We start from the raw sequence: 20726 nt of genomic DNA, 5'->3' as shown, positions 1-20726 counted from the left end.
GCAATAAAAAAAAACAAACTAGTAAGTATATAATAATACTTTATTGTCTTAACAATTTATTAAAATACATTTCTCTAGTACTCTACTCTTTAGTAAAATCATCGATAGATTTATTTCTAAATACAACACTAAAAAGTTTCTTCCCTACACAGTTACAAAAATATATTTTTTTAAACATCATAAAACAAAAAATAACCAATCGTTATCGATTATTCAATAAATCCGTCGAGATTTTTACAAAGTATAAATAATAGTCGAAGCACACACAGCCGCATCGGCCCGCAGAGAGACGGCGCAATAACTTGCAACACATTATATCAAAACACCCCAGGACGAACGTATAAAACACATTCTTATAAAACATGAAAAAAAAAAATAATTTTAAATAAATTGAAGTAATCCTGTAATAGAGATACTTAAATGTTAATTTAGGTGAATATTTGAGGAAATAAATTCAAATGTATATTTTTTCCTCTTGTTCTTGTCATAAGGGCTATTTATCTGTATGAACAATTATTATTTTAAATTCGAGTACATATGTGTAGTTTTTGAACCTATCAACTCAAACTCCGACATCACGGACCCTTCACGGTTGTGTGTGAACAGACCTTAAAGCTTATTGGAAGATTCGTTGACATGGGAAGACTTATATTGCTGCTTATTTACAAAATACATATCAAATACACTTTTTATACTTCCTCTTATAAGTTTAAATACCTAAAATCATGTGTTAAACAATAAAAGGGATATTTCCTGACATTTAAATTACTTTAATCAATATTTGCACTAACAGATGGCAAACATCATACAAACTGAAGTGACATTCTATTCATCGTGCCTTCTAACAACGTACTTACAACCATGTTTTTATAAGTTATAGAGACATTCGTATAGTATTTAATACAATTATGGTTTTTTATAAAAATTATCTATATCCCTCATGACGCGCAACATGTTGATCAGCTTATTATGTTGCGTAGCGCTTTAGAATTTTACAGCGACATACTACGTCCGCCGGTCATTGAACAACACATGTTGCGCGTCATGTTGCCTAACACATGTCCTTCCACTTTCGATGTAAATATTCAATATATTAAAAATAACGTAACACTAATGTAAATACAATTATACCCATATTTCCGCGTACTATAAGGCACTTACTGGCAAGAATACATAGGCCTACGCATCGGCCACGAAACTAACTCACCAACAACTGAAATTTCGAGCTGGCAGGCCATCAATCGGTGTTATCGTTTTTTGACAGTACTCGGGCAGTGATGATTATTGATGAACCATAAAGCTTTCTCCTTTGCCTCTCTTCTGCCAAAAAAATTCCAAGCCCTGCACATACTTGCAGGCGGATGGCGTCATGAATTAAAATATTCCTAATAACAAATTTATTTTACCTTTGGGGTAAAGATTATTAAACGAGCAAAACTGATTTTCACAGCAAAAAAATATATAAAAATCAGTCTCTTATTCATTAATAGAGTATAATTTTGAATGTACGGTCAATTGGGTTAAATTCTAATAAGGGGGTGTAAAATAGAAAACTTGCAAATGAATCAGATAGATTAATTGAGCTGTTATTTAAAGTTTAATTATTGCCGAGAAATACAATGATGGCTTGAATAAAATGCTTTTATTTTAGCTACTTCAACTTAATGATTGTTTTCAGTATTTGCACTTGTTTCCCTTATTCACCCGATTGGCTCGTAATATACTTAATATTAACTATACTTTTCTACAAAATTCAAAATAAAGCTGCACTTTACATAAATGGAAGACATTTGACAATTGTTTTTTGCATTTCATAATAATTATTTTTGCGAACTTGTACCTATATAATAAATATAAAACAGTTACAAAGTAAATACGTTTTCATATAGATCATAATGTATTCGAGAATGTTATTCTATACACCACTAGCTTTAAATTACCAAAAAAATTGCATTATTTTCTACTGTTACGGAACACATACTCGACAAATGACAAAAAAAATCCTAAAAAACGTATTTTGTGGCCAAAAGCTATATTCATTCACAATTCTAGATTTTTTCGCGATTTTAATCAATTCATACAACTTGATAGTTGTTACTGTCTTATAGTATTTCATAATCGTTTCTAACAGACATTTAGTATACATTTATGAACTTCAATCTGACCTGTGATCTACATAGCATTTGTTACTTACTATATGTTATGTCCATAAGTCTGTGATGGATCTGAGAAAATTTTAACTTGTCATAGTTTGGCCATTTACACATACATAAACAAAAATAAATTGCCATTTCCGGACTGCGAGAGTAAAGAAACAAAGAGTGAAGCCATGCATTATAATATCTCGTGCGTGCCTGCCTGATGTTTGAGATTGGCCGAAGGGGAAAATTCGGCTAGGAGGGATTCATTCATTGATAAAAAAATCTAACTGCACATTTATAGCTTATCTTTTTTACATATTTTTTTTTGTAATTAAAAACTCTTCGTGTATAAAAAAATCATTAAATGAGAAACTGATAAAAAAAAAACTTCCTTCTTTCGAACACCTTGATTAAATTCAAATAGAAAACTGGTTATATAAAAATATCAATGACTTAATTTATTTATGCAATGGATGATTTTTTATAATAGTCTTATTTTTATATTCTAGTAATTTCGATTTTAATATTTAAATATTGCCCATTTAATAACAGGTTCTAAAGCTGCGTCACATTTACAACTCATAAATAAATGCAGATCCTGCGAGTCCTACATTACACTAGAAATTATATTTTTAAATATTGTCATATTATTTCCTTTGTACATCTTATGATAAATTTTTGATAAAAAATCTTACATTAAAAAAAATGCGTAAATTTGTCTTTTAGTTGTAACAATATAATATTTATTTATGAGGCTATATAAAGTACACCTTTTTGGAAAATAATTTAATTTTTTCTATAATTTTCTCACACATTTTCAATAATGTATAAAATAATATGGCATCTTATGAATGTCAATATAAAAATATGTATACATTTTTTTTTGCATTATAGTTTTAGTTGCCCAGGGATTCGTATTACATTACAAATATTCATAATTCATATACAGGGGCTGCAAATAATAAAATATTTTTCAAAAATGTATAAAAATGCACGAATTTTCTATTAATTTTGAATAAAATGAGTTTTATACTATGGTTTGTTTTTTTCTTTCTCGTAGTCACGTTTATAATTTACGTCCAGTGTATTACGATGTAATGATGTAAAAAAAATACCTATGATGTGAATTTTTCAACGAGTAAACGTATAAGCTGACCCGAAAAATAAAACTTCTGTTTTTTGGGGATGTCACTTTTGCAGTTTTGTTTAGTGAAGGTTGCCGCGTCGTGTCGGCACGTCGGGTCAGTGGTGCGCGTGCGCCTGCAGCTGGTGCAGCGCGTGCAGCGTGCGCGCGAGCAGGCGGCGCGGGTGCGCGGGCGGCGCGTAGTGCGCGGGGTGCGCGGGCGGCGCGGGCGGCGGCGCGCGCCAGCTCACCACGTGCTCGCGCCCCGTCGTCTGCGACGCGCTCACCGTGAACAGCACGCGCCGCTCCCACGCCACGCGCAGCGCCTCCAGCACCTGCACAGTTATGTACATTGTACACCTCACCTTGTGAACCGCAGGCGCTACTGCAGTAGTTCCACCACAAAATAAACAGATTTATGCTGTACACTAGTAAACGAGCTTATTAACATTTGCCAGATGCTGACTGAACTTCTCTAACAATTTACATGAACAGCTGCAGTCTCAGAAAAATCATTAATGCACTAGAGATCAGAGAGATCAATTTTAATATTACCTGTCGTCCCAGTGCAGTGTCCGGTAAAAGCGTGTATCGCGGGAATCCCACCGCGTAGTATGGAGCTCCCGGCATCGGGTGCATAGGACCTTGCCGGCCTGACTGGAAACTGCAACATTCATTATCATTATATACCAATAATGTATTATGGTGTGCTTAATGCTGTTTTCGGCAAGACCTTACCATATATCATGTTTTTTAACGATTTTGGCAAAGGCGCATGCACTTAAAGCCTCGTCATTTAAGTAATTTTGATTTTCTACCTTTGAATCATTTTTTTATGCTAAAATACCACTAAATGCTTTTTCTTTATTCTGACATAATTTTAATAAAATGACCATAAAAAATTTCTAGTGATAGCCCAGTATGCACGTACTTGTAGGTGACGAGTATGGAGGCGGTGTGCGGCGCGTGCTGCGGCAGTGCGGCGGGCTGCACGCTCCACGCCATGCTGCCGGCCGGCTGCGGACCCGCCCACTGCACCTCCGCGCCCGCGCCCCCCGCACCGCCCGCACACCGCGCGCACACTGCGCACGAGCCGGCCCATGTACCCTCGCCGTCTGATACTGACAGACAAATCACACATCACCATTATACACTGTTCTTACACTCAACATAGATGTACCAATGCTAATCAACACATTGTTTCTGATTTTATACTTACCTACGATGCATCCGTCTGTGGAGAGTATGTCATGGCTGATGGGCGGGAGGGGCGACGGCGGCGACGGCGGCGAGGGCGGGGAAGACGTGTCGAACACGTCATCGCTGCCCGTGCTGCAGTTCAGCAGCTCACCCACTGCTGCTTGCTACCAATATGAGTACACTCAGTAAGCACTATTGAGTATAGGAAAATATGTGAACTCTATCTATCACCTTTTATCTTACTTCTTACTAATATTATAAATGGCAAATTTTAAAAATGTCGACACATTTCTAAGAAGTCAATGCAGCACGGATTTGGGTGAAATTTGACACACAGCTAGACCATGTCCTGGATTAACACATAGGATATTATTTGTCCCGGTAATTTGTAGGCATGGGAAATAATTTAACCTCACTTTCAAAATAGAATACGCTGTTGTCATACTGATACACAAGCAACGCCTAGTCAATCATATTTATTGCATTCGTTTACACATGTGTCACTTAGTGCACATAATGCAAATTATAATGCTATAGATGTGTAAATACAAAATTTAAACAAGCTTGGTTTTCACCTGCAGACTCTCTTTGCTCTCGTGGCTGAGGTACGTGGAGACGGTGTCGACGGAGTGGCGGCGGCCGGAGCGCGTGCTGGTGCACTCGTCGCTGCCGCCGGCCTCGCCCGCGTCCACCGCCTCGCCTGTATCACCATTGTCACCGCAGCCGCTCGCGCCAGCACCCAACACTGGTTCCGCCTTATGTTTGCTCTCCAAGCGCTCCTGATGGTGCGACGTCTGCCTGTTGTTGTTACCTGGATATACATATTCATTCAATATAATACATTATTATACTTTTGAAATAACTTGATGGCAAGCATACACAACATTTGTGTTGACTGATGCACTATAGTGGCTCTTTCGAGGAGTGTCCCGGTCAGTCAGTATACATAGCTAAATTGCAAAGAAAAGTATGAAATATAATGAGTGGACTGACTGAATATATTGAGGTTGTGCAGTATCTGCCTCGCGAGGCCGGGTTTGCGCTCCCGCGGCGAGGCACTGCGGGCGCCGCGGCGAGCCGTCTGCAGCGCGCCTGCCGCAGGCAGTGACTGCGCCGACTGCGCTGACTGCACCGACTGCACCGACGAGCCTGTGTGCTGCTGCGGTATCCGCGGCCTGCGACCTGACACAATGGTCAAAAGGTCAAATTCCTCTGTTCATTCTTTAATCCCAATTCGTTAAGTAAAATTAGTAGGTACCTTCTAGCGGCAGTCGGTCTGGCGCCCTGGGTGGTGGTGGTGGCGGCGGCGGCTCAGTGCGTGCCGGCCGCGTCAGCGGGTACGGCGGGTGTGGCGCGCGCCGCAGCAGCCGCACCGCCGCGCCACGCAGCGCCCGCGCCGTCATGCGCGTCGGCGACACCGCCCACTGGCCCCACACCACGGCCTTACACACCATACACATTGTAATATAATATCAATTGCAAATATTCACCAGTGCACTACTACAACTTCTCATAAATCAGCTTTAAAAAAATACATATTTGTACCTCCCCACCGGCGCGCCACGCCTCCTCGAGCAAGCACTGCGCCTCCATCGGCAGCGGCTCGTAGGCGAGTTCCCCGCCGAGCGGCGGCGCCACGAACCGCGCCCACTCCCAGCGCACACCGCGCCCCGCCGGCGACTGCACGCTGTAGCACGCGCGCCGCACGCGACACTCCACCGATCCGCCCTCCAGACAACCCGCTGACCAGAACATTATTAGGAATTATCATGTAGCAATTTCATCTTGTGCTTAGAGCAGAATATTCGTCACGATAGTCTTTATTCCCTACCTTAAGTGCGACAAACGTTTATTATTTGAGATAAACACACAACACCAAACTGTATTTCTTTAACATAAATGGATCAGCACTACACAGATACACCTACATGACACTAAAATGGAATACCACCCTGCAATACTGAATACAATGTAGGTATTTACCCGAGGTGTCGACACCCTGCGTCAAAGTGCGCAAGTTGACGTAGTGTCCCTTGAGCGCGGGGTCGGCGTCGGCTAGCACGACGCGCGTCAGCTTTTTGGCGTGCGCGCGCTCGAGCGTGCGCGTGACGCCCGGCGTGTGCGGCAGCCATTGCCCGTTCATCTGCCACTCCCACACCACTACGCAGTGCACTGACGACATCTTCAACTCATTTTTCAACTCCTGCAACCAAGTGAGACAAGTTACACATACTCATGAAAACTTTTTTATGCATCTTTGGGAAGTAGGTTCACTGCACCGGATGGTAAATAGAATAGAGTCCAAATAAATGTGTAATTTTCAGGTGAGCCAGATGCTTGTTTGCAAGACTATGCAATATAAAAGGGTTTATAAGTAGCACTCATGCTACTGTTTGGCAACTATCTGCCAATTTGTTTGGGATTGGTGGTATTATCTCACAGAAAACTGATGTAGTTTTTTGTTTACACTAATTGATCAAAATAAATTTGTACACTTTGTTACATTTTTTACAATGTATGATCAATCAAAACCTGAAGAACTCATTTGCACATGCCATTATGTTTAACCATAATGTTAATTTTAGTAAGTAAATCCTAGATAAATACTATGTGTTCTTTCAAATCCCATCATCTATATTAACTGTCTAATATGGATAAATTGAAAGTAACATTTATTTAAACATTATGAGTACAGCCCTTAATTTTTAACAGTATAGTTCTCATAGGCTTCAAAAGGGTACAATAAGATTCTTACTGACATTTTTTTGCAAACTTATCAAATATCTATAATGAACTCAGAATATTATTCAGCATTTATCTTCCTTTGCATCCTTCACTACTGGTGTAAAATGAAATAAAATTAATTTATTGATAATGTAGGTAATTAAATGTCTTGTATTACTCAGTGCAAGAAATTTAAAACATGTTCTCCTAACAAGATTATTAATTCCCCAGAATGTGATTCATCAAAAGCCACTATAGCCTGGTACCTATGTATGGTCTCATGTATGATTGAATACAAAATATGGACTAAACGCCCTTATAACATGCCAACAAAGAAATTAAACTCGGACCTTATTCTCTAAGACAGAGTAAACTAGTAACAAGGCTGTGGTTATGTTATCTTTGTAAAATTAGTATGGAATGGTCTTCTATATGCCAATTTCTATTGTCTTATATCACATAATGTCACAGTACATTACATGCTTGTTATGTACTGTCAAAATAAATTGTGGCATGGGGTGCAAGGGCCCTGCTATATACATGGTTACCACCTACGAACATTCTAATCAAAATAATATACAACATGTTGCTGGATGCAACAGAACGAGGTTTACATAAGGTGTTTAAACCTCTGGAAATGATCACATATGTGAGATAGAAATACTGCCTTGGGTGCCTTGTACTATTCAGCGTGTAGACAATTGTCTCTATGCCTCACAAATCTCGAAAACAGCAAAACTTACATGAAAAACAAAAGGAGCTACTGTCTGGATATAGTTTCCAGCACACATTCTACTGCAATGGGAATTAATATACCATTTGACTTTCTTTTGGGCAGTAAAGGTGGTACTACACTTGCCCTGTACACTGCGCGATGGTAAAAGCGTGTCGTTTGACTGCTTGATATCCTACAGCTATTATTATTTATTTTCAACTGCACGTCGCCTAGATACAGAATGATCAACGAGGAAGTGACCCCTTTGAAACATCTCATTTCCCACGCATTTAGCAAACTTTACAAACAGTACTTACCGGTCATAAGGTATTCCATAGCTATGATTTAGCACGAGTATTGTCTAATTTACTATCACTATATCACATCTTTATCAAAAAGCGTTCTATTCCAGCTACTGGAAGCCAAACTCATAACGCTTGTTTTTTAAAACAAATCCACTCAAAACTTCATTTCAGACTCGAAAAACGGTTTGTGATAATATATATCGTGGGAGTTACTTAACTTATTTTAAAACACTGGTTCTAGCAATGAATTAATTAGCAAACAATTATTCAAAACTAATAACGTGAAATGTAAATTGAGATAAATTGCTATGTGACAAGTGAAGTAACGCAATGTTAGGCAGTGTTGCCAAGTGTCTTACGTAGTATTTGTATGAGTGTCTGCTTGTAATATCTCAAACTGAACCTCCTCTCAGAGAAGCTGCTGCATAGTGTGATCAGATTTTAATTGAACTAGCTGCTCGGCTAAGATTCACTAGGTCTGCAAATTTTTATTGTAAACGCATAATTCGTTAAATGACCTCATATTTTTTATAAATAAATAAAATATTTTATCATTATAAAAACGAAAAAGTAGTAATTATAAATATTTATAATGAACTATGAATTTCCAAGTCTTAGATGGCGACTTGAAAAGTGATGTATCTCTATATTTTTAGCATGTAATTCCGGATGTATAATATCTGCCTTATACCTACCCGCCATTGTAAAAATAAATCAATATCATTGACATTACTCGTACAATGGCTGGCTATCTAGTGATTTCCCAAAAGCTATATTTTGTAATTGGTCAAATTGGTTCCCTATAATCAGAAAATTATTTCTGGACACATATTTTGTGAGTTTTACTTATAAATAATGTCCTACAATAAATGTAAGTAGTATTCCTAAAATTTGAAAATATTTTATATCAAGGTGTACATGTATTGTTTACACAACGTGGTTTTAAACAGCATTTAAAATAAATAAAATAATATTTTATACGAAATAAAATCGTGTTGATTACATTTCTCCAATTGCGTATGAATATGTTATTCGCAATTATTGATTTTTGTGACTGGTTTCTAATGCCGGCAAAACAGTTGCTCGATGTGAACTATTCGCCTGTATACATTTGTTTATAGAAAGCATTAAGTAAAAGAAATAAACTTTATTATAAATCATAATTGATACTTAATACTAATACTGCGCGCCTGTGTTGGTTGCAGACAACACACGTCAGTCCGGTCGGTTCAACACGCCTTGTCACTTCATACCAGCACAAGAGGTAAGTTATTATTCTCATTTCAATACTTTTTCTCGTAGGTAATTAAAGCTGTTGTTTTCAATTTCCTAAACTGCACACATAGACATAACAATTGACAATATTTTATTCTATTTAGGTTCTTTATATTTAGTAGTAACATATAGGCATAAAAAATAATATGTAAAAAAAAATTAACTTCCTTTTCATAAAATGTATTATTCTAATTATCAGAGGAATATTTGTTGGATAGTTACATATTTATTTACATTTGTGTTCCCTTACAATACAATATACATATGTAGATGTGGCCTTTAGAAGTCATGACTTGTTATTTTGACTCATGGTTGTTTTTTTTTGTGATATTTTTGTGTAATTTTGTTAAGACTCAAGTCATGTTCCATGTGTGCAGTCACATAACAAGTTATATTAAAATGTAATCTGTATGGTTGTTACTACAGTAAAATGCGGAGGCCCACTTGCCCTGGTACTGGCATGTAGAGTCAACAGGTACCCTCTAACAGCGCCTGGGTTTTGCTACAAATAATGAGATAATTTCATTTGAAAAGTTTGCTATAAAATGTTGGCCTATTTATAGTGTCCAACATGGCTGAGATCAAAGGCTGAAATCAACAGATTAATATTTGTAAAAAATTTATTTTCAATCCAACCTTTTTTAAACTTATTTATTATGAGTTTATTACATTAACAAAATGTTTTTTCAGTTTAACATTAAACCGGAAGGACTCATCATTGTTTTTATATATTTTAAGGGTGTTTTTGCAATCTTATGATGGGTATCACTATGATATACTAACATGCATTTGAAGTTATTCCTTTATCTCACTGTTACTTTTTCCTCATATCTCCCAAATTATGTATTGCAAATATATTTAATGTACAGATTATGAAAATATATGATTTTAATATATTATGTAAAGATAAAAATATTCCATATTTCTATCGATTGAGTACAGTATTACTTTGCAACAATTATCTCATTATATCTAGTGTGGAACATCTGCAAATCAACATTGAAGGGACAAGCACAAATTGCGTTCATTTTGTTGTATGTTGGTCATTTTGTGTTATGGTCTCTGCAATAGTCGTGACTCACTAGTGGCATTATATCATATATAATGGTATGTACATCACTGTCTCTCAAGCCCAAGTTCCAACCTTATTGACAACACATGTAGCAGTTGTGGGACATATCAATATGCAAAAAGATAGTAAAAAATTTACCAGATTCAATTACTTAACATAAAACACAATTTAACAATCCCTTAAGTAATTCAACAGCTATTGATTGATTAAATGTAGAATATAGCAATATTAAAATCGTCATGCAAGTTGTCTTTGTAGTTGGCAATCAAAATTGTTGAGAATCATTGATGTACATTGTGGCACTCGTGAGAGGATGTTAACGCAAGCCTCTTGGAGGGTACCTATGTGGGTGAGAATGCATTATGGTCACGAAACAAGTGATTTCGTGCACATACAGACTTCTCTAGACTTAAGTAGATTAAGCTACTCCATCTTCCCGGCATGTGTGAACCCTTTCAAATTGTAACATGGAAATTATAAAATCAATACAAATGCACCGTAAAGTGTAGAATATATCAGTTGCAATTTCACTGGGAACCAGACATGCTAGGAATGGTGGTGTTGATGGATGATGTGGGAACACCATCGCCATGAGAGGGAGTATGCGAAGACCTTGAACTATCCCTGAATAATGCCTCATGGACAAGTAATACTGTAGATTATTTTCTTTAGTGAAACTAAAATTCACCTTGAACTTACAATTTTTTTAATGTAGTATGGTAAATATAAATATTGAAATATTAGTGTATTCCCGTATGTATGTGTTGTGTGTATGAGAGTGCGAGGTGTTTCACATTGGCCACTCGGCTTAACGATGCCAGTTCGCGGGCGGGTCGCCGCAGAGGAGATGGGGCTACGCGACGCGTTCTAGTGCTCCGACTCATGACTACTTCGACGTGAGTAACCAAGTACTGTAGCTGAAGTATTTTCAATACGACTTTTGGAAAGTGTCATTACGTTAAATGTGCCATTATATTGGAAAATCAGGTTAGTGAGTAAGGTAGCCAATATCCTTCGATCTGATATTTACACAAGTCTGATTAGCCACTGATGGTAATAAAAGCTAAGGTATAGATTTTAAGAAATACATAATATGTACCATTCTAAATAAAAATAATTAAAATGTATAACATTTAAATGATGTGTAAAACATGTTACATTTCTTTAAAGTTGTATTGAAAAGTAGTATAGTGTAGAAAAGTCATAGAAACAACAAAAACGTTGTCATTACGGGTCTGTACACCACATTACTATACGAGCCGACCGCGCGCGTTTTCACGCATTTTTCCAGATCAAAGGTAAGGGCTGCATTTTTTATTTACATTCTCCAGTACAATTAGTTTTTAATGGACCCCCCCCCCCCCTCTCTTCAGCAGGTTTCATTCACATTTCTGCGCCTCTTACTTCCCTCCGTCAAAATATGTTAAGGTAATTGTGTAATAGGAGTCATCATTGTCCACTGCCATGCGCGACGGTGACCACTCACCATCAAATACCAATAAAATGCAGTCTATTGGTAATGATCATAGCAATATAATGTATAAATATCATAAAGATGTGGTAGATTGGTAAATTGTTGTTGACATGGATCGCATGCAGCAAACGCAGCAACAGCAAGGCTACACGCCGATGCGGAAGCCGTACTCCGTGCAGAACCAACATCAACAGCAACAGCACCAGCCGAAACAGTTCCAGCCACCACAGCCAGCACAAAACATACAGACCATACAGGTACCATTCACTAACTTAGACGAATTAGATTTTTCCAAGCATCATCATCATGGTAATAGATTAATTATTCTTCATCTTTTATGTTATGGCTTCCGATGTTATCTATCTGTGGTTTCGCCAATGTCGAGTGATAATAATAACGGATACGAAACAAAGTGACTATATAATATAAATTATTTTACAATATGCCTTTGATCACCCAGATTTATTATTATTTATTACAGTACAGTTACACGTTGCACAGTGATTATTGTATTTGGTTGTCTCTTATAATTGACAAAGAGTAGTCATGCTATTGTTTTTATGATGTCCCATAAAAATATCAGTTTTAAAAATGATATATCAAAGAAACTAATAGAGGTTTATTTAATATCTGGTTATTGTGTTGAATTATACTTTATAAAAGATTATGTATTAAAAATAATATTCGTGTAATGAAAACAGATCCGCACCCTGCACTCCTCAAACATAACAGTAAAATTTTAGATGATTTATTTACAACCTGTTTTGAGTAATTGTGTAGAGCAGGAATTAAGAAATTATGGACCGTTTCTACATATCATTCTAAATGAACAGTTACTGTGAGGTTCCAGTTATCACTGAAAGTATGGACCAATGATACCGCACTCATTAGAGTGCCCTATTGAGTACGGCCCAAGCGGCCACTTCAGCGGAATGCAAGGGTTTCTTATAATGAATCCTTTGAGTATGTAGAACTTAATCATGTTCTAGGACCTTAGAAAAACGCGAGTTCCGCTTTTGTGAAACGTTCCATAGAGACAACATTTCCAAGAACTGAGCTGGCGTACCCGCTCCCCTCTCATGCGCATAGTTTTATGCAAAACAAAAGTGAAATTATTTATGAGAGACCTTGTATTTGACAGAACGAGGTAGAGATGAAGTCAGAACCAAATGCCCTCAATACAGACGAGGAAGCGGCTCGTCCATCCTGGATGAAGTCTAAACTACCTGGAGGTGAGTCTTGCGTTATATAGTGAAAATACATGAACCTGATTTTACGTAAATCTTCTGCAGGCTGGCTTTTCTGCGTTTGTATCAAGTTAATCTATGCCACAGTATTTCTGTTCGGTTTTATACTATCGGTAGTTTTCTTATAAGACAGTCTTGTTGGTGTAGGTGTATTCCAAGCACAGTACGACTACCGTCCCTGAGGGCTCAGGTTCGAATCCTCGGGTCGGACAGTGTTATGGGGCTTTTGTACTCAGTCCGGAATCTAGATTTTGAGCTCGACATGGTGATATGCTCGCCCCCTATCACATCATGATACGGAATACACGGCGCGAAATTAGAAACACTAATTGCACCTCTGATCACCCCTTCGAGAATAAAAGGTGTGAATATATGTTTCCTTGTAACAAACCATTGACCATGTGAAACTTTTGTATATTGTTAGAGAGTAGGGTAGTGCTGATATTGTTCCGTGGATGTTGCAGTGAAGAAGATCTCGAACAAGGAGCGTCGGCGGCGACAGAACGCGCACCTGCGGCGGCTGCTGACGCCCAAGAACGCGCTCATGGCGCTCAACGAGCTGCTGCTCAACGAACAGATACCCAACGTGAGGACCACACTGCATTGTCGCCAAATATAAAATACCCCCAAAATCTAGTGATGTCAGAAATAATTGATTGAGGGAACTAAAAAAAAGATTGCAAGCTGTTGAATGAATTGCTGCATTGTTGAAATGCCTGTTAAATTTCTTTCCCTCAACAATGTCCCCCCATACTTATTATAAGTCCGCTGACTAGCGTCTGTGCAGCACCACCACCATGCTGCCTGTAGCATCTAGAGTAATTATTCATAATTGTTATGTAATGCTACAGTGATAAACTTATTGTAAATCTGATTATTATTTTTATAGGAATTCAAAGTGGAGCCAACAGCAACAAAGCAGTTCTACAATCAGCCCACGAGCAACTTCTGTGCAGATCTCACTGTGGAGGGGAACGTTTACAAGGGATATGGTGAGATTCTCACACAACTGCTGTATTATATTATAATTTAAATGCAGATTAAATGATAGATAGTTTGATTGAGACTATATGTCTATAATAAATGACAATCAATCTTTATATATGAGACTAAATATTGTGTTCCAGTTAAAAGAGTATTGGAACCTTTTAAATTAATGGTTACTGATTTCAAAACTAATGCTTGGTGGTGGACTAACTTGGCCTAATGGTAAACGTAGCATTTTCTTTCTGAGTCTTATGCAGTATTCCTATTTTTGAGCAGTCTTGCAGTTCGCAATATAATTTCTGGTCAGCCACTTGACTTGCCTTACTTGTATAATATTTGCAAGATGATCTGACGTTGGTATTTTAACATTTGTTGTGACATTTGCAGGCGAGACTAAATTGACGGCGCGTAACGCGGCCGCCGAGCAAGCCATCCGCGACATCATGATCAAGAAGATGAGCAAGATACTCAACTCCGACGGTGTGTATACTAGTCCATCCGACTTAGCTTTCCCAAGGGGCAAGAACCATTTGGTTGATGACGTTGTGTTTTCGAAACAAATAAATTGGCGCATACATTTTTGATATGTCATTATTTTTTTTAGTGTTGTGTGAGTAATAATTATAAACTCGTATAGAACATTAACTAGACAGTGTATTATCAGCTCTATATGCTTGGGTCATGCGATTAATGGTCATAGTTTATAATGTAATAAACGCGTTCAACTAATGTACGCAGGATCACTGAACGGCGAAGCGGCGACCGACGAGGAGGCGGTGCCGATGATCCAGCTCGCGTCGTTTGCGCTGCACAAGCTGTTCACGGAGTGGGAGTGCGAGGGACACAAGGTGCCGCAGCTCAAGCCCGCGCCCGCGCCGCCGGAGGGCGACGAGCTCGAGGCGGCCGGCGCGGGCGCAGGCGCGGGCGCGGGCGCGGCCGCCGAGGCACGTCAGAAGAAGAAGGCAAAGCCGCGTGTGCTGCCGCTCAACGCTGCCAACATGCACCCCTGCATGCTGCTCACGTACATGCGTCCGCAGCAGGAGTACCGCGAGCTCGGCGTCGCCGGCGACCGACCGCAGAACATGATTTTCACTGTCGGAGTGCACGTCGATGGTGAGGTTTACACTGGCAAAGGTAAGATAGTCTTTCAGCTTTACTAAAATATTTTATTTATAACATTTTGTTTAAAAAAAAATATAGACCAATCAATTGATTTATGATTTACTGGTGTTTAAACTCAAACAATGTATACGATGAGTAATAATAATAATACTTTAAAAAGTGTGATAAAATTAAATATTATTGTATGGAATGTGTGCTATGTGTTCCAGCGCCGAACAAGAAGGAGGCGCGCAAGGCGGCGGCGCGCGCGGCGTGCGCGGCGCTGTTCGGCGTGACGTTCAGCGAGCACGCCGCCGACACCACGCCCCAGCTGCCGCCGCAAGCCGCCGCCTAGGCACTTCACCAGAACAAGGCTGATGATGCTCAACTTCCTCTTCGTTAGCCTTTAGCCCAAGGCTCTGGCCGACGAGGCTGCCTCGAGACGCATCTCGGATTAAGGCATTTTATTATCTGCCTTGGAGCGACGCGTTATCTATTTCGATTTAGTTCAAAGATACGCAGCTCACAAACTTGTTTCGCACATACGAACCCTTGGTTCCAATAACTACATTAACCTTCCAGCGACAGCGCATTTCTTCACGGTTCTATCTTCCTTCTTTACTGTCGTGAAATCTAAACTTTATTGACCCAATTCTTTTTATCTAAATATCTCGTGACGAGGTCATTAAAACTTTATTTATATCTCAATAGAAGAGATCTAAATAGTATTTTAAACAAGTTATTAATTTTATTGAAAAATATGAAATATTCTGTGCAAAAGACGATTATAAAAGAAAAAAATCTAAAATAATGTAACAGTAGTATATTATATAACATTAGTCACGTACTGTAAGCTGACTTAGGTATGTAAGATTTTATGTTAGTAATAAGTCTACTATGTACGTTAATAAATATTTTAATCGTGATTAAATGTGTTTCTATTATAGTTTTCTGGGTTCTAATCCTCATTATTAACTTGAGTGATTATTTGTGTCGCTTGGATAATGCCATTCAACTGAATATAAAGATAAATGGGACCCTACCAACATTCATTGGCGTTATTGGAAACTTAACATGTTCATCAAGATTTTTTTTTCACTAAAATGTAGTGATCTTTTATTAGGGGAAAAGACTAGAGATTTAAAGTTAGGTATCCTAAATATCAGAATAATATATTATGAATAGAAGTTACTGTGCAGACTATAGGCGGCCACAAAGGTTCGGAAAAAATGCAAAACTTCACATCTATATATACATATTAAGTTCAAAGGAAACATTTTTCTGACTTAAAAAAAGTAAACTCGTTATAGTTAATTTGAGTGCGTTCTCATTTTAGTTGCTAAGAGTAAATAATTATAGGTGTCGTTTAAACTTTTGCATTTGTTCAGAAACTGTAGGTCTGACTGATATTGTATAGGATTCGGTCCATTCGCTGTGGATTTTGGGTTGAATAAAACACACAGCGGCCGTAACTACGTTTAATAACATGTGAACATACTCGATCGGGAATTTAATTATAAATTACATTGTTATCAAACTGGCAAGGAATGTAGAGAGCCGCCGCCATCTTTGTATACAGTGTGAAGTGAGTCACAAGCGGTTTCGCAATTCAAATGTTTTATTATCGATTTGTGTATAACATTAGGGCTTAGGTTTTATAGCAATTGTGATACGTTATGCGAATGTCAAGTTAAATAAACTTGTGGTAAGTGTACAGTGACAAGCACTGAGGGCGATTGTCTCATTTGTATAACCTGGGTACTGCCTAACTTCAGACCGCATATAAAGATTGGCGCCAGAACAACACCGTCGACCCCACACGACAACTTCTGACGAAATAGTATAGATGACATACACTAGCCAGGTATTTAATTTTCTAGTACAACTATCGAGTCTACTTATTTTTATAAAAAAATACACACCGATTCAAAACCTCTTTTTTGAAGTCTTAAAATCATATTCAATTAAAAATAAATATTACATTAGTAAAGATTTTAGTACGAATGTAACTTGCGCCATATTAAATGTTTGTCATGTAGGGACGACAGAATTATACAAAACGAATTACACACAAAGGGACTGACATCTACTCTACTCAGTCTTAGCAATGCTATAAAATTGTACGAACACGCGCCAACTAACATAACAGGTGCGGATTAAGGAACATTAGGTCCAGGTGCCTTCCCATCAAGGCGAGCAGTATTGATATTGGTAACAAGGGAGCGTCCAAGTATTATGTAACACTAAGTAATTCACGTATCAAGTTGGCGCGTATGTGTACGTCGCACATCAAATGCCTTAAAAACACGGAGCAGCTACAAAACACATAAGTACCAGTTTTATATACAAAATAAATGCATCATGGTAGCCTTGTGCTCGTTAGACGTGGCATCGATGTACTAGTATTGTTAGGCTTTTATTTTTAAATATTGTACTATCGTCAAATATTCCAGATAGGCCAAATTCCCGCCAAAATGATTAACCTCGATATCAATTATAATTTATATAAGTACTTTATGTCTAGAATTATTGATGGTAATAACGAAAGGCTTGTGTTGCTCTGAGCCGCTTCATAATATATTTTAATTGTCAAAATCAGTCGTATGCAAAAAAAAATGATTATAATTTGCCGTTGAATTTAGTCCTATATGTACCACCAATTCATTAACGCGGCGCAAAATTATTTAATAATAATAATAAATTATTTTTCAGTGGTTTAACGAGCACAAGGCATCTAGTTATAAACTAAAACAAAACGTCTAAGGTGGGTAATGTAACATATCACTTTATTAGATGACATCGGCACCAGAAACACATGCAAAAGTACACGACATAGGTACTTATCCTTAGATTTAAAGGAAAACATAATAGCCGCCTTTGAAAAAAATCATTTATAACAATGACAAAATAAATCAAAGTATCTTAAAAAGTACATTAATATTCCTATCCTGGACTTGGTCGCAATAGCTCTTTAATAAATAAAAAAGTATTAGAAAAGAAAAGCAACAAATATATCAGTAGTGAGATATCTGTGCCAATATCACGTTTAGTTAAGTAATTACATACGAAAACTTATATCTATGTGGAAACAATTCGAACATAAACCCTGTAAACAACAATAAAAACGGAATCGCAACAAATAACGCATAACATGTATCAAAAATAAATAAAAACATAATGTATAAATGCTACATGGCTAAAATACTTGAATGTTGGCACTAATGTACCTCGCCTCTTATAAACTACATTGCTATTTACGAATCAATTTGGACGTTACAATTTGAATACCCAGGGCTACCAACTACTGTAACCATCGATGAACACTAGAACCGACAACAGTGACTCTTGCAGACACTAAGCACCATTATTATTCCCGCCACTCACGTTAATGATGAATAAACATGAATCATAATTAATTTTGTTATTAAAAAAATTAAAACGTCTGCTGTGGTACCCCTGAGTGCCGCCATTTTGTTTAACGGCTTCAAAATTCAAATGAATTTATTCGAAAGATCAAGGATTTTAAATTGAATTCATGCCGAATACATAATTGTTTTTTTTTTACTTTAATATATTTAGCGTAATTTCATATTACTTGCTTTTTAGTATAATAAGTTTTAAGAATGAATACAACACCGAATTATTAAAGTATGCATTTGTGTATTACCCTACTTAATATTTATTAAATAAAACATAATGAAATAATTTTTGAAAAATCTTATAGAAGAAATAAAATTTTATTGCACGTTTTTACTGATTCAATCATTATTAAAAATCCAAAATCTTTTTCCAAATGCAGCTCTGTATTTTTTTAAGATTTACAATTTTATTCATTCTTAAAACATTGTCATGATATTCAATAATACATTTGAGATATTTTTTTAAAATCATTTATGATAATCTTTTCTTTCTAATAAGAAAAACTTCGCCTACGCACTGGCGTAACTACAAACAAAATTCAGGGGAGAATTGACCAATATTTATAATTATTTGGCCAGTGTTTTGACTTGGTTTGCTTGACCCCATCTCCCCACCGGAGAGTTACGCCCCGCTCCTAGAGCCGAAAGCTACCACTACTCTACTCTCGACTCAACTAGCCTCTAATGGACGTCGAAGATGCTACGCTAAGTGCCTCGCCTTCTAACGTCATTCCATGTCTGTCTTTAGATTTCATTTGTATTTCTGGGACTAATCAATGCACAGAGTTTGTAGCAGGTTTATTTGTTATGGAATCTAGTAAATATGAAATCGAGTAAAGGCAAGTCAATGTCAGTACTAACTAGCCACACCAGTTTTTATTCCGAGATTATACCTTAGAAGTTAGAAGCCTTTAAGAATATACAGTTGACATGAAACGACTTAGCCGAGGTCCTAGCTAATTACAACAAACGATAGGTCCACATAGAAATAGGACTTTGGAATAGTGCTAAATGCGGGGGTTCCTTGCCCCCCACAAGCAGCAGGTGTAGTTGGACCTCCCCATTCCGCGGTGCGCTGCGTGCCCGCCTGGGGCCCAGGTCCTGCAGCTCGATGTCCCCGGGCCCCACGCCCGAGTCCGGAGTGAGCGCGGCACCCAGCTTCCTTATGTCGGGTCCGAGGTAATGCGGGTTGCTGAAGCCCAGCGTGCCGGACAGCCTGTTGACTTTCTCCGCGCTCGCGTAGTCCGACGTGGACAGCTCGTTTTCATCGTCGGTGATCACTGTGTTCGTAAACTTAACCGACGCCGACTTCGGTATCACTACCGTTGTAGTCTCACTCATCTTGATGGTGACGTCACGCTTCTTGCGCTCTGACTCGCGCTTCACCTCTTCTTCATCCTCAGAGTCCAGGTAAACCAGTTTGGTGGCTTCGACGGGTGACAGCACAGGCGTCGGCAGGATCATATCAGCGAAATCTGGCACCGAAATCGGCTCGCGGGATATCTCCGAGCGGAACTCCGGCACGTCGCCTTCCCGCGGACTCTCATCACCGTCGGCGGGCTGGCGTTTATCGATAACGTACGCGGAATGAGACTTTGACAGTGCCGCTTCATGTCTGACGAGACTTTCAGTGGAGTCTTTTTCTCCCGCGAGTGCGGAGTACGAGCAGCGCGCAGCGCGGCGGATGTGGAACGAGGACAGCTTCGAGATCTCCTTTAGCAGGCTGGCGGGCGGGTCGGGCCGCGTCGTGAACGAGTGGCGCGAGGACAGGGCGCGCGCGGGGGCGGAGCGCATGCGCGGGGGCGGCGCCGCCAGCAGCAGCAGGCAGCTGTCCACGCGCGGCGACGGCCACTTCAGCGACGGACACACGCGCTCCCACGTCTCCGTCGCTGAGGGCGAATCATAAATAAATAAAATGGAAAGTCACACGCAAGTCATAAAAT

At 38.6% G+C, this 20726-nt stretch overlaps 3 protein-coding genes across 11 annotated transcripts in view; 1 reads left to right on the top strand and 2 right to left on the bottom strand.

Annotated features, from left to right (window-relative positions):
- Positions 1–22: 22 nt before the first annotated feature.
- LOC115447548 (protein deltex) lies at positions 23–8566 on the bottom strand. The gene is made up of 10 exons (XM_030174676.2): positions 8221–8566; positions 6448–6667; positions 6010–6206; positions 5723–5906; positions 5458–5646; positions 5040–5275; positions 4484–4628; positions 4196–4385; positions 3820–3928; positions 23–3599 (listed from the first exon to the last, which is right to left on the bottom strand). The coding sequence occupies exons 2-10, from the start codon at positions 6644–6646 to the stop codon at positions 3384–3386; spliced, it is 1665 nt and encodes a 554-aa protein (XP_030030536.1). The 5' UTR covers positions 6647–6667; positions 8221–8566; the 3' UTR covers positions 23–3383.
- A 327-nt stretch (positions 8567–8893) lies between these two features.
- On the top strand, positions 8894–16290 carry LOC115447541. 8 transcript variants are annotated; one of them, XM_037438501.1, is made up of 11 exons: positions 8908–9043; positions 9414–9472; positions 9910–9935; positions 11377–11451; positions 12155–12286; positions 13171–13261; positions 13741–13862; positions 14166–14268; positions 14651–14743; positions 15002–15397; positions 15595–16290. In XM_037438501.1, exons 5-11 carry the CDS (start codon positions 12185–12187, stop codon positions 15717–15719), a joined length of 1032 nt encoding a protein of 343 aa, XP_037294398.1. In that variant the 5' UTR covers positions 8908–9043; positions 9414–9472; positions 9910–9935; positions 11377–11451; positions 12155–12184; the 3' UTR covers positions 15720–16290. The 8 variants fall into 8 exon arrangements, with proteins under 8 accessions (XP_037294394.1, XP_037294395.1, XP_037294398.1 ...); XM_037438503.1 differs by lacking the exon at positions 9910–9935 and having other exon boundaries at positions 8908–9079; positions 15002–15119; positions 15187–15397; XM_037438500.1 differs by having other exon boundaries at positions 8908–9079.
- A 538-nt stretch (positions 16291–16828) lies between these two features.
- Positions 16829–20726, bottom strand: part of LOC115447530 — a 41396-nt gene continuing 37498 nt past the window's right edge. For both annotated transcript variants that reach the window (XM_030174639.2, XM_037438421.1), the window contains exon 7: positions 16829–20672. In XM_030174639.2, coding sequence (XP_030030499.1) covers positions 19744–20672 — 929 coding nt within the window. In that variant the 3' untranslated portion in view covers positions 16829–19743. The remainder of the gene's footprint in view (positions 20673–20726) is intronic.

The sequence above is a fragment of the Manduca sexta genome, chromosome 14 (genome assembly GCF_014839805.1).
Source record: "Manduca sexta isolate Smith_Timp_Sample1 chromosome 14, JHU_Msex_v1.0, whole genome shotgun sequence".
In the NCBI taxonomy this organism is placed as follows: domain Eukaryota; kingdom Metazoa; phylum Arthropoda; class Insecta; order Lepidoptera; family Sphingidae; genus Manduca; species Manduca sexta.
The sequence above is the reverse complement of the archived record's forward strand: the minus strand, read 5'-3'. Positions and strand labels throughout refer to the sequence as shown.